Source organism: Myotis brandtii, unplaced genomic scaffold (assembly GCF_000412655.1).
Source record: "Myotis brandtii unplaced genomic scaffold, ASM41265v1 scaffold274, whole genome shotgun sequence".
Taxonomy (NCBI): Eukaryota; Metazoa; Chordata; class Mammalia; order Chiroptera; family Vespertilionidae; genus Myotis; species Myotis brandtii.
The window spans coordinates 5,100,976-5,113,048 of record NW_005360425.1 but is presented as its reverse complement, the minus strand read 5'-3'; the positions used below and the strand labels follow the sequence as shown (position 1 = coordinate 5,113,048).

Genomic DNA, 12,073 nt, shown 5'->3' with positions numbered 1-12,073 from the left:
GTTCCTTCATTAAATAAAAAAATTCAGTGTAGATGTAAAATGAGAATCCATATGTCAGATTTGAATGGCAGGTAAGAGAAGTAAAGGCAGATGATGAATTACAGCCTAGGAATTCCTGATTTTTCTCTGTATAATTATCAACAACTATTAGGAAAAACTAATTTTAACTTTTCTAAGGAAAACAATGATTCAGGTTTTAAAGAAAGAATGCAATGTGGCTTATAAAATAGTTTTTAAAAAGACTCAATCACTTTATTATTTTCAATGGTATCCCATTTGTCCACTTAATCACTATTCAAAATGTATTCATGGGTTCTAAAGTCCTACATTTCTCTGCTTATAGTTAATGTATAAAGTAATTTAAGCTAAAGATAAGTGTCATTCTCTTTAGTTTCTTCCTTGATGCCAGTATTAATAATTCCTGCATTTCCCAAACATAGAAAAAAAGATTACTTTAAGAAAAAACAACTTTCACAATTAAAGATTTCAAAGCAAACCATTACTTAAACACAAACATCTACATATTCTTTAATGACCTACTTTTGAAATCTACCTATGACAAAACTTTATATTCAATCTGTTGAACACTTAAATATACAATTAAAATAGTACTTATCAAAGAAAAAAAACCAGTACTTTTCAGTAGTTGGGGGAGGGGGGGTATTTTGGTTTTCATCCTGCCATGAAACATTTATCAAATTCTATTAAAATTTATAGTAAGCCCTGGCTGGTTTGGCTCAGTGGATAGAGTATTGGCCTGTGGACTGAAGGGTCCCAGGTTTGATTCCGGTCAAGGGCACATGCCCGGGTTGCGAGCTCGATCCCCAGTGGGGGACGTGCAGGAGGCAGCCAATCAATGATTCTCTCTCATCATTGATATTTCTAACTCTCTCTCCCTCTCCCTTTCTCAATAAAAATATATTAAAAATTTTTATAGTAAATCTGAATGACAACAGCAGTTATTTGCTTTACTCACCTCCTTAATAGCATCTTCATTAGGGAGAATGGAACACAAGCATGTGATATAGGCTTGCTGAAAAGATGACACATTCGAAATTTCTTTAGAGTCTACACACAGCTTTGATAAGGCAGTAGCCTGAGGGATGCAGTTAGATTTCAACAAATGTTTTATTCGCATTTGCAGAAAGAAAGGTCCTTCTTCAGCAATCAACTTATTGACTAGAAAAAAGGAAAAATAAAATTTTTATTATACCACATAAAATGTCAAGGTTGTTATGATGAAAGTTTGATAGCTTTCGATGTTGTTCATTTGTTTTTAATGAATAAAAATTCAGTTGATATAATTGGGAAGTTGAATCTAGTCTCAATACTCATTTAATAGAGCAGAGTGTAAAATAAAGAGCATTTTGTTAATGCTTCCCACATTACTTAGCAGTTTTATTTAGAACACCAAACCTTTTAAAAAAGCTAATAACACTATCAAAATTAATTATTTGCCCTCCTTCCTCACTTTCTGATAAAGAAATCAGAAATAGTGAAATGAACTATAAGCATAAGTGCAAGAAAAAGAAACAAGTAACCTATGTAATATTAACAACTACAATTTATAATTATGAGGTAACCAAGTTTTTAGCTGAGTGTTTTTATATACCTCTCATTTATTCCTCACACCACCACCAAGGCAAGTATTATCATCCCCAGTTTAAGGTTAGGAAAATTAATATTCAGAGAAATTAGGTAACTTGCCAAAAATTCCAAAGCCAGTGGTGCTCTTTCCTCTAAACCAGGCATTTCTCAAAGTGTGTTCCACCGACCAAAAGACCTGAGAGATAGTCCTAGAAAAAAAAAGGATTCCTTGGTCAAATCTCTGAACAGTCCTACAATAAAGAAAACTGTCCACTTTGATTTAATCCAATGTTTCCCAAACTGATTTGACCAGAGAACCCTTTTACATATATTATTAGTACAATGTAAATATGTTCCTGGTTCAGTACACACTTTGGAAAATGCTGCTGAGCAGTACTGAATATTAAGCACCTAAGCACTGATTTGCACAGTATTCTGGACAAGCTCTCAATTTATGAACAGCAGATTCTCAACAAGTGTGTAGCATCATTTTACATTTAAAGAATAGAGGGGGGAATAGTGCATATCAAGACAAGTGGTGCCCCACCCGTGTGATTCAGTGGTTGAGTGTCGAACGATGAACCAGGTCAATAGTCCGATTCTCAGTGCACATGCCTGGGCTGCAAGCTCAATTCCCAGTAGGGGGCGTGCAGGAGACAGCCAATCAATGATTCTCTCTCATCATTGATGTTTCTATCTCTCCCCTCCCTTCCTCTGTCTGAAATGAATAAAAACATATTTTTTAAAAAGTAAGACAAGTGGTGAATGAGCAAACTGCTTTAAGTGGCTCATCTAAAATAGTGTTCCTCAAACCTCAAAGAGCCTTCTGAATCACCTGGGGAATCTTACTAAAATACAGATTCTAATTCAGTAGGTCTGGCATGGGACTTGAGATTCTGCTTTTCTAACAAGCCTCTCAGGTGATACCCATGGTGCTATGTTTATAGGCCACATAGGGGGTAGAAATCATTAATATTAACAATAAACCACTGAGGAGGGAGGGAGATTAAACCACTGGCCCAATCTTAACTATGTATCAGGATCAAAGGTTTTCAAAATTCCCCCCCCTTTTTAAAAATTCCATATAAGCACGACACAAAACTCAAAAGGCATACAAAAAGGTGTAGTTAAAAACAGTCTTCTTTCTACTCTGAAACCAGTCCCATAGTTTTCCTTCCCAAGAAACAATAACCATTTCCAATGTCTTGTTTATACTTCCAAAAATATTCCTAGTACCGAAGGTTCTCATTTAATATATCATACACATCATTCTATCATCACTGCACACTGAGCTACTTCAATACTTTTAACAACTGAATAGTATTCCACTGTGTGGGTAAACTATACTTAATTTAACCAATCCCCCACTGATACACTTGCAAGTTGTTTCCAATCTTTGGCAAACATCAATAATGCTATAATTTACAATCCTGTACATAGGCTATTCCGACCATGGATGGATATATGTATGGAAAAAAATTCCTAGAACTGGACCTTGCTGACAAATTGATTTCCAGAGTTTATACTCCCACCACTCATAGGTGGGAGGTGCCCATTTCCTGTAGCATTTCAAAAAGATCTGGATGCCAGAGCTTCAATTCTGGAGATTTTGATTTAGTAGATGGAGCCTGGCCTTCAGGCGTGGGTGTGTGTTTTGGTTTTAAATTCCACAGATAGCTAAATGTGTAGTAAAGGTCAAAAAGCATGGACAGAAAACAGATCACTTTCACTTGGACTTTTCCAGCTTAGTTCCACAGGCACTAAATAGCACAAAAGAACTCAATCATATCTCCCAAATAGTTTGTTTGTTACTCCTATTTTTAGTAATGGTACTTTCTCAATCATACAGAAATGAAATTCTGGCATTATTCTTCCTTGCCAACTCCTTTACTCAAGGAAATCAAGTTAGGTGTTGTGTCCTAGCCATTCTTTTAAAGACTCTCTCCAATCTAATTCACCCGTATTATTTCCTGCCAGAGCTGTCAGCCCTATATCCTTTTCTGCTCTATTTACCTGCCCTACCAGGGTGTAAGCATTTTCACAAATCCCACACCTGAAAACAGGCATGTAATCTACACAACCCACCCTCTTCTAAATTCCCACATTTACTTCTTTCACCACACTTACATTTCTCTTTAAGCATAATAATAAAGGCTTACAGTGTACAAATATTAAGCTCTACTATACACCAAAGTCTAGAAGCAGATTATTCATTTCTACCTCAGGAACTTTGTCTGAACATTGTTACTCAATGAAACATTTTAAAGGAAGTACAAAAGAGCCCTGGCCGGTGTGGCTCAGTTGGTTGGGAGTCGTCCCAGGCACCGAGGAGTTGCCAGTTCAATTCCATCAGAGCACATGCCCAGGTTGCAGATTCAATCCCCAGTAGGCAGCTGATGGATTGCTCTCATATAGATGTGTGTTTTCTCTTTCTCTTTTTCTTTCTTTCTTTTCTTTCTTTCTTTCTCTCTCTCTTTCTCTCTCTCTCTCTCTCTCTCTCTCTCTCTCTCTCTCTCTCTCCCTTCCTCTCTAAAAGTCAATTTAAAAATCTTTAAAAAAAAAGTGCAAAGAATTTAAAACACTACTTAAAAATGAAATAATCCTTAGGCAAAACATTAAATATTCTCTGGCCCGAGCAGCTCAGTTGGTGGAACATCATACTATGTACCAAAAAGTTGTAGGTTCGATCCCCAGTTGGGACATGTATGGAAGGCAACTGATCGAAGTCTTTCTCTCCCTCTGCCCTCTTTCTCGCTAAGCATGTCCTCAGATGAGGATTTAAAAAAAAAATTAAATGCTAACGGTTAGTTTTTACTATTCCAAGGAGAACAGAATGACTGGATATAAACATCAGGTAAAATTCACAAAATTTTAACCCACATATCAATTTTAATTCTCTTAGAACTAACTTCTCCTTTAATATAGTCAGTATGTTTTAAGACTTACCTTCTTCTGTTTCTACTGGCTGCTGAGACAGAATTTTAAGAAGAACCGGATTTTTCCACACCCCTTCCTTGGTAACATGAACCAATATTTGTAGGTTATTATTCCCAAATTCCAATAATGCATCATGTGACTCCTAAAACAAACACAACACATCCAGAAAGTAGGCAAATAAGCAATATAGACAGTAGTTTTGCCTTTTAAATATAAATGAATGTCTATAAAAGGACCAATATATTTTGGGGGTGGGAAACTATACTCAAAGCTTTGTGAGCCTTAGCTGGTTTGGATCAGTGGATAGAGCATCAGCCTATGGACCAAAGGGTCCTAAGTTCAATTCCTGTCAAGGGCACATGCCTGGGTTGTGGTTTTAATCCCAAACGGGGGGCGTGAAGAAGGCAGCAGATCGATGATTCTCTCTTATCATCGATGTTTCTCTCTCCCTCTCCCTTCCTCTCTGAAATCAATAAAAAATATATATATTTTTAAAATGTCCTGAATTCCCCTTAGGTAAAATTAGAATCACAATTCAATTACATCCTTGCATTACTAAATTATTGTATGGCCAGTGGTACAGCTTTCCTTTAAAGAATTCTATAGTATTCACAGGCAGCTTATTCCATTGGATAGAAATATTACTTAATGACACCAATTGTCATATACTTTTTCAATTGTTTAAATTATTCTATCAAATGGCTTTTTAAATGAGATGGCTGTATATAAAATGTCGTGAAAAGTCTAGGTTATTAACTATCATTCTATCTCCTCAGAAAACAAAATATAGCCCAGCCAGTGTGGCTCAATGGTTGAGTATTGACCCATAAACCAGGAGGCAAGTGTTCCATTCCCAGTGAAGGCACATGCCCAGGCTGTGGGCTCAACCTTCAGTAAGGGGTGTGCAGGAGGCGGCCGATGGATGATTCTCTCTCATCCAATGTTTCTATCTCTCCCTCTCCCTTCCTCTCTGAAATCAATAAAAATATTTTTTTTAAAAAGACAACAAAATATAATTGCCAATAATTTGTTCTTTAAAAAACATATAAATGGTGATGGAAAAAATTAAATTTAAAAATCCATACATAAATGGTGGGGGAATGGGGGTTAGAAATTTAACTTGGAGTAAATGATTAAGTATATGTCTCACTATCCTTTATTACTAGTGAGGATTATTGGTTATTCCCATATTTTAAAATTTTAACTTGTTTTCCCTTAATTTAGACTTCTGAAATTCTCAAGGAACATAGCTTCCACTTACAGTATTCCTTTGGAAAATATAAGTTTGAAAAGTTCACAGACTTAAGAATGTAATCTTATGCCCTAGCCGGTTTGGCTCAGTGGATAGAGCATCGGACTGCGGACTGAAGGGTCCCAGGTTCGATTCTGGCCAAGGGCACATGCCCGGGTTGTGGGCTCCATACCCAGTAGGGGGCGTGCAGAGGGCAGCCAATTAATGATTCTCCCTCTCATCATGTTTCTCTTTCTCTCCCTCTCCCTTCCTCTCTGAAATCAATAAAGATATATTTTTTTTAAAAAAAAAATGTAATCCTATGATGTTCAGCAGGCCCCCCCCTATCATTTAAAAAAAAAAAAAAAAGAATGTAATCTTATATTCAAGTGAAATATAAAAAGTAAAATTTATTTTATCTATTTAATTTTCACATCAAAATTATAGGTTAAACACATTCCTAATATGTTGAGTTATCTTCTACTGAGAAAGAGTTTAAGACATAAAATTAACACAGAATGTGATAGTCCCCGTTAATAATTTACAAACAGCAATATTTTACAAATGCTGCTTGGCTTGTCCTCAGGCTTCTTTCTCCTTAATTGAAGACAACAGGCATTTACTTTAAAGTAAAGGTGAAGATTGCATGTGAAAATTTCAGAATTTGCTGTGTCTTTTACCATATTTGTAATACCTTAACATATCTATACCATTATACGTTAGCAAAAAATACTATCACCAACTGAAATAAAAACTACAGTTTGGGTTAAAAACAAAGAAGTTTTCTACTTTTTTCTCTGTTCAAAATACAGTTTATTCTAAGTAAGAATGATGTGTGTAATCCTTTGTTACCAATGGGTACATATTTATTATAGCAAAGTTACTTTAAAAAATATTAAATAGAATCTTTTAAAACTATGATGGAGCCCAGCTGATGTGGCTCAGCAGTAAAGGGTTGACCCAGAAACCAAGAGGTCACCAGTTTGATTCCTGGTCAGGGCACATACTCGGGTTGCAGGCTAGGTCCCCAGTGGGGGAGGCATGCAGGAGACAGCCAATGGGTGATTCTCTCTTATCAATGTTTCTATCTCTCTCCCTCTCACTTCCTCTATAAAATCAATAAAAACATATATATATATCTCCTAGTTGACATCTGGAAATCTACAATACAAAAATACTAGCACAAGATGTTCACTCTAGCACTATTTATAACAAATAGCAAAGAGATTTAATCAAATAATTTATGGTGCAACCACACAGCAGAATCCCAGGAAGTTATCAGAAAGGGAGATCTATATATATAATCCTAGACATATGTCCATGATTGCAATATTGTGATTTATAAGATAGTTGGTCTTCATCCACAGTTCCTGGGCACAGAAGCTCCATGTCCCTTCCCATGTACATTGCCCTATATATTCCATCTGGCTATTCCTGAGTTATATCCTTTCACGATAAACTGGTGATCTAGTAAATAAAATGTTTCTCTAAGTTCTGTGATCCGTTCTAGCAATCTAATCAACCCCAAGGCAGTCATGAGGAACCTCTGGTTTATGGCAGTCAGTCAGAAGTCCAGGCAACAGCTAGGTTTGTGGCTGGTGTCTGAAGTGTGTGGCGGGGGATGCTCTCTTCTCTGGGTAGACAGTGTCACAATTCAGCTCAATTAATTCTTTGACACACTGCTGGAGTACAAGAATTGCTTGCTGGTGTGGGAAACCACACCCCATATTGACACTGGGTGTGGGAAACTTCAATGATAAAATTATTAAGTTTCAAAAAGTTACAAAACATAGGAGCTCATTTTTGTTTATTAAAAAATCCATTTCAGCCCTAGCCCGTTTGGCTCAGTAGATAGAGCATCGGCCTGCGGACCAAAGGGTTCCGGGGTCAGTTCAGGTCAAGGGCACGTACCTTGGTTGCAAGCTCCTCCCCAGCCCGGGGCTCGTGCAGGAGGCAACCAATGTGTTTCTCTCTCAGATCGAAGTTTCTGTCTTTCCCTCTCTCTTCCACTCTCCCTAAAAATCAATAGAAAAATATCCTCGGGTGAAGATTAACAACAACAAAAGATCCATTTCAGAGTGTATTTTTATATCCATAGGGTGAAAAGTCTGGAAGGGTTACATAGCTTTAAGTTGTGGCTGAATGTTCTATCAGTGGCCTGCCTGCTGATAAAACTATTATTAACAGTATCCTCAAAACATCTGTGATCTCCATTTATCACTTAAAATAAGAAAATTTGAAGGTTTTATCTTTTAGATTTCAAAAGGAACCACATCTTACATTTATCTGTACCTCTACTGCACTTATTTTTTGAACACTTTCAAAAATATATCCTAAATGTCTGCTAAAAAATCTTACACAGATGGGGAAAAAAGAGAAATATTTTATTCAGGCATCTATCTAAGAAAAGAAGAAATGTGAGAGTATTCCCTCTGCAAAGGATACTAATAAAAATAATAGCAACAGCCCTAATAATTAGATTTGCCTTCTAGAATGCCATATGCCAGGACAAAACGACTGGCAGGACTCAAAACAAAGAGTAACAAAATCAATGTGCTATGTATGAAAGACGTTGTATAATTATGTGAAGAACTAGTGCCACATTACAGGGATTGAGACAGGCCAAGAACATGACAAAGAAACCTCTTTTCCCCAAAGATAAAAATATTAACATTTTGGTTTATATATCCCAGAAAAGAAATGTTCAGATAATGAGGTGTGTCTGTTAATATGCAAATCATTTCTTGTGCCTTCATGAAACAGGTCCAAGCTACTAAGGAGCTTGGGTCTTCCGTGATACAAAGCTCTGGATATAAACCTGGGTGTAACTTGGGGCAAGCTAATTAATTAAACTCTCTATGCCGGTCTCCCCATCTGTAAATGGAGAGTCAAATGACTATGAGGTTTATAATTTGAGTAAAAGATACAAAACAGCCCTGGCCGGTTGCTCAGTGGGTAGAGTGTCAGCCCTTGGACTGAAGAGTCTCAAGTTCGATTCCTGGTCAAGGGCAGGTACCTCGGTTGCAGGCTCAGTCCCCAGCCACAGTCAGAGCATCAATTAATGTGTCTCTCTCTCATCAATGTTTCTCTCTCTCCCCCTCCTCCTCCTTCCTCCCCTCCACTCTTTCTTAAAAAAAAAAAAAAAAATCAATGGGAAAAATTTTTTTGGGTGAGGATTAAGAAAAAGATACAAGCCCTAGCTAGTTTGGCTCAGTGGAAAGAAGGGTCCCAGGTTCAATTCCAGTCAAGGGCACATGCCTGGGTTGTGGGCTCAATCCCCAGTGTGGGGCATACAGGAGGCAGCCAATCAATGATTCTCTCTCATCATTGATGTTTCTATCTCTCTCTCCTTCTCCCCTCCTCTCTGAAATCAATAAAAATATATTTTAAAAAAAAAGAAAAAGATACAAAACATGCAGAGAACAGTGTTTGGCACATAATTAGTGATTAGAAATAAGTGATAACTATTATTACTTATGTCTATTTTTTAAAAATAGTTTTTCTTTCTCTAACAGTAATAAGCAAATTTGCCTCCTGTTGCTAGCAGTGCAGTTGCTTTTCTTCTTACCCTCCTCTCCCCCTCCCCAACTTGCTACCTTCTGATCTGCTCATCCTTAGAAAGCTGATAATCAAGCCAATATGAGAGCCAATGTAGCTCTCCTGTAAGTAAAAAGCATGAATAGAATTTACGATTATTTTGACTGATAATGCTTAACATAATCCCTGAAGTGTTAGGAGGAAATTGCTATATAAGTGTACTATGAATGACCCAAATATTGCTACCTTATAACCATACACAATTTTACATTTTTTAATACCTTTATCCTGCCTAAAACTGTTTTTGAATAATGAAAACTTCTTTGTTGATTTCTAAGCTATGTAAAGGCTAACAAAAACAAACCAAAAAAATCATTTTTTAACACACCCCCTTTATCTGAAAGGTCTCTCATTTTACAAACTTAATACCAATATATAATTAACTTGTTTTGTTCTAAGTTTCTAAATTTAGTTTGCTGAGAGAAATTAATTAGGTGTCTTGTATACCTAAACAGAGACCTTTTTTGAGCCCAAATCAACTCACCTGTAGAGACTGAAGAAAGAGTACCCAGACTTCATGAGGCAGTTCACTTTCAGACACTGAAAGCAGCAATTCAAAACAACTCCTACAATATACATAAGTCAGTATATAAAAGTGGCTATAGTCATAATCAAACACAGTATGACACTGGTACAGAATATATTTTTGTTTAGACTTTTAAATTTATTTTTTACTCTTTAAAACTTTCTTCAATATTGTTATATTAGCCTTTCAACTTTAAAAAAAAGAAAAACCAGGAGGCTTAATAGTTACATTGTTACTTTAATATATTTAGTAAGAATATAAACTTTTTATGAATCATATACCAAGCAGTTTTATTTAGTTAATTGGGGTGTGTCAGGGAGGGGAGGTGCCCATACAGAAAACATTCTGATTACAGAAAATAAAAACAGGAGCTCATGCTCCTGTCAATTCAGTTGATAAAGTGATAAATATATGTAACTATCATCTATTTAGGTTCTTGTCATTTGCATAAGAAGCAGAAAGATTGGCAAGGTCATTTCTTTACCTCTAACCAGTCAAGCAAGAAAAAAAAAGTTTTCTTCTTTTTACACTAACCAATACCCAGAAAAAATAATGGAGAATTTTAAAAAGGGAATACATAACACTCTGAATAAAGATCAAATCAAAATACCAATAAACCAAAACCTCTCTAAAATCTTGCAGAATGTTACTTTGCCCTTTAGGGATTAGTAAGTAATAATGAGATTATAAAACCAGGAATGTTTGTGTTCCGTGAAAGGTACAGTATTAAAGGTTTTGGAGAAAAGGAAAGAAAATAGGGTGAGGCCAGATAAAAATAAAATGGATCACCCAGACAAGAAGTTATCCCAACAATCTGTAAGCTGAACCAAAGTGATTCCCCAGGTAAAAACGGAAGAGCTGCTGTATTTTTTTCAGCTTGCAGTTGAAAATTACATTAGAGGTGTAATTTTGTCTGCGACTAGGCAGCCAGGTATTAAAACAGCAGCTAAATTATCATGGACTCTTAGAGTGGTAATCTTATATTGTGCACCCTGATACTTTCTGCTATCTTAGTTCAAATAGTACAACTGAATTGCAGAATTTCATAATGTTTTCCTCTTTCTCCAAAGTGTCCTTCTAAGACCAAAACAGTTCCCACAGATACTGTCACTTAAACTGATCTACACCTGAGAACAGAGAAAATCTACCGTTCTTGGATTTTAAGCCTGAGCAGGAAAAGAGACTGGAGGCAATTGGTTATGTTGCTTGGCTTGTACTTATCTCCTGGGAACCAGAGTGTGAGGGCTCAGAGCAAAGGAAATTTCATGCAAAGATATGACTTTAATGGTGCTTTGAATAACATGATGCCATAGGAACCAGAAGTCAGGCAAACATTACAACCAAGAGTACTTAGTTTTAAGAGTGATTTAAGTTCTTAAACTTACAGTACTAATCTGCCAAGCACTAATAGGACATCTTCACATTCAGTAGTTAAATACGGGCGTGCACTGGCAAAGCTTTGGATAGCAAGTCGATATACCTCCAGAAGATACACCATATGTTCTGATGCATTCTTGTTGCTTGCATATTGCAATAGGGTCTAAAAAATAAAATAAAATTTTTAATTATTTAAAAAATTAAAACAATGAAACAAATTGTCTTTGATTCTCTTTGTTCCCTTTTTTCTAATAGACCCACACAACTTGTATTTGCCTTTACAGACGCTGGCTTGTTTAGAGGATTCTCTTTTCACCACTTAATGAATTGTTTATGCTGAGTTAAAGAAAAGGCAGAATTGCTCTTCTGACAGGAAAATAAATCACTGAGTAGAGCCATAAAATGCCTATAGTAGTGCTTTCTAGAGGTCTAAAGTTATCATCTCTAGCCCTAGCGGGTTTTGCTCAGTGGATAAAGCGTTGGCCTGCATACCAAAGGGTCCCAGGTTTGATGCCGGGCAAGGACATGTACCTTGGTTGCAGATTCCTCCCCAGCAGCTTGGCCCAGGCCCTGGTCAGGGCTCATGCAGGAGGCAACCAATTGATGTGTTTCTCTCACATCGCTATTTCTCTGTCTTTCCCTCTCTCTTCTCTAAAAATCAATGGAAAAATATCAAGTGAGGATTAAAAATATATATATTAATTGACTTTTAAAGAGAGGGGGAAAGGAGAAGAGAGAGAGAGAAACATCCATGAGAGAACGAAACACTGATCAGCTGCTTCCTGCACACCCCCTAATGGGGATCGAGTACGCAACCC

At 36.6% G+C, this 12,073-nt stretch overlaps 1 protein-coding gene across 2 annotated transcripts in view; it reads right to left on the bottom strand.

The window, feature by feature from the left end:
* The window catches only part of RLF (rearranged L-myc fusion), a 37,550-nt gene extending 26,129 nt beyond the window's left edge, over nucleotides 1–11,421 (bottom strand). The window contains exons 1-4 of one of the 2 annotated variants that reach the window (XM_014541593.1): nucleotides 11,264–11,421; nucleotides 9,837–9,918; nucleotides 4,534–4,666; nucleotides 977–1,179 (exon numbers count right to left, since the gene is read on the bottom strand). In XM_014541593.1, coding sequence (XP_014397079.1) covers nucleotides 977–1,179; nucleotides 4,534–4,666; nucleotides 9,837–9,918; nucleotides 11,264–11,376 — 531 coding nt within the window. In that variant the 5' untranslated portion in view covers nucleotides 11,377–11,421. Of the gene's footprint in view, nucleotides 1–976; nucleotides 1,180–1,707; nucleotides 1,797–4,533; nucleotides 4,667–9,836; nucleotides 9,919–11,263 lie in introns of those variants that run through there. The other variant, XM_014541594.1, reaches the window with a different exon arrangement.
* Between the last annotated feature and the right edge of the window lie 652 nt (nucleotides 11,422–12,073).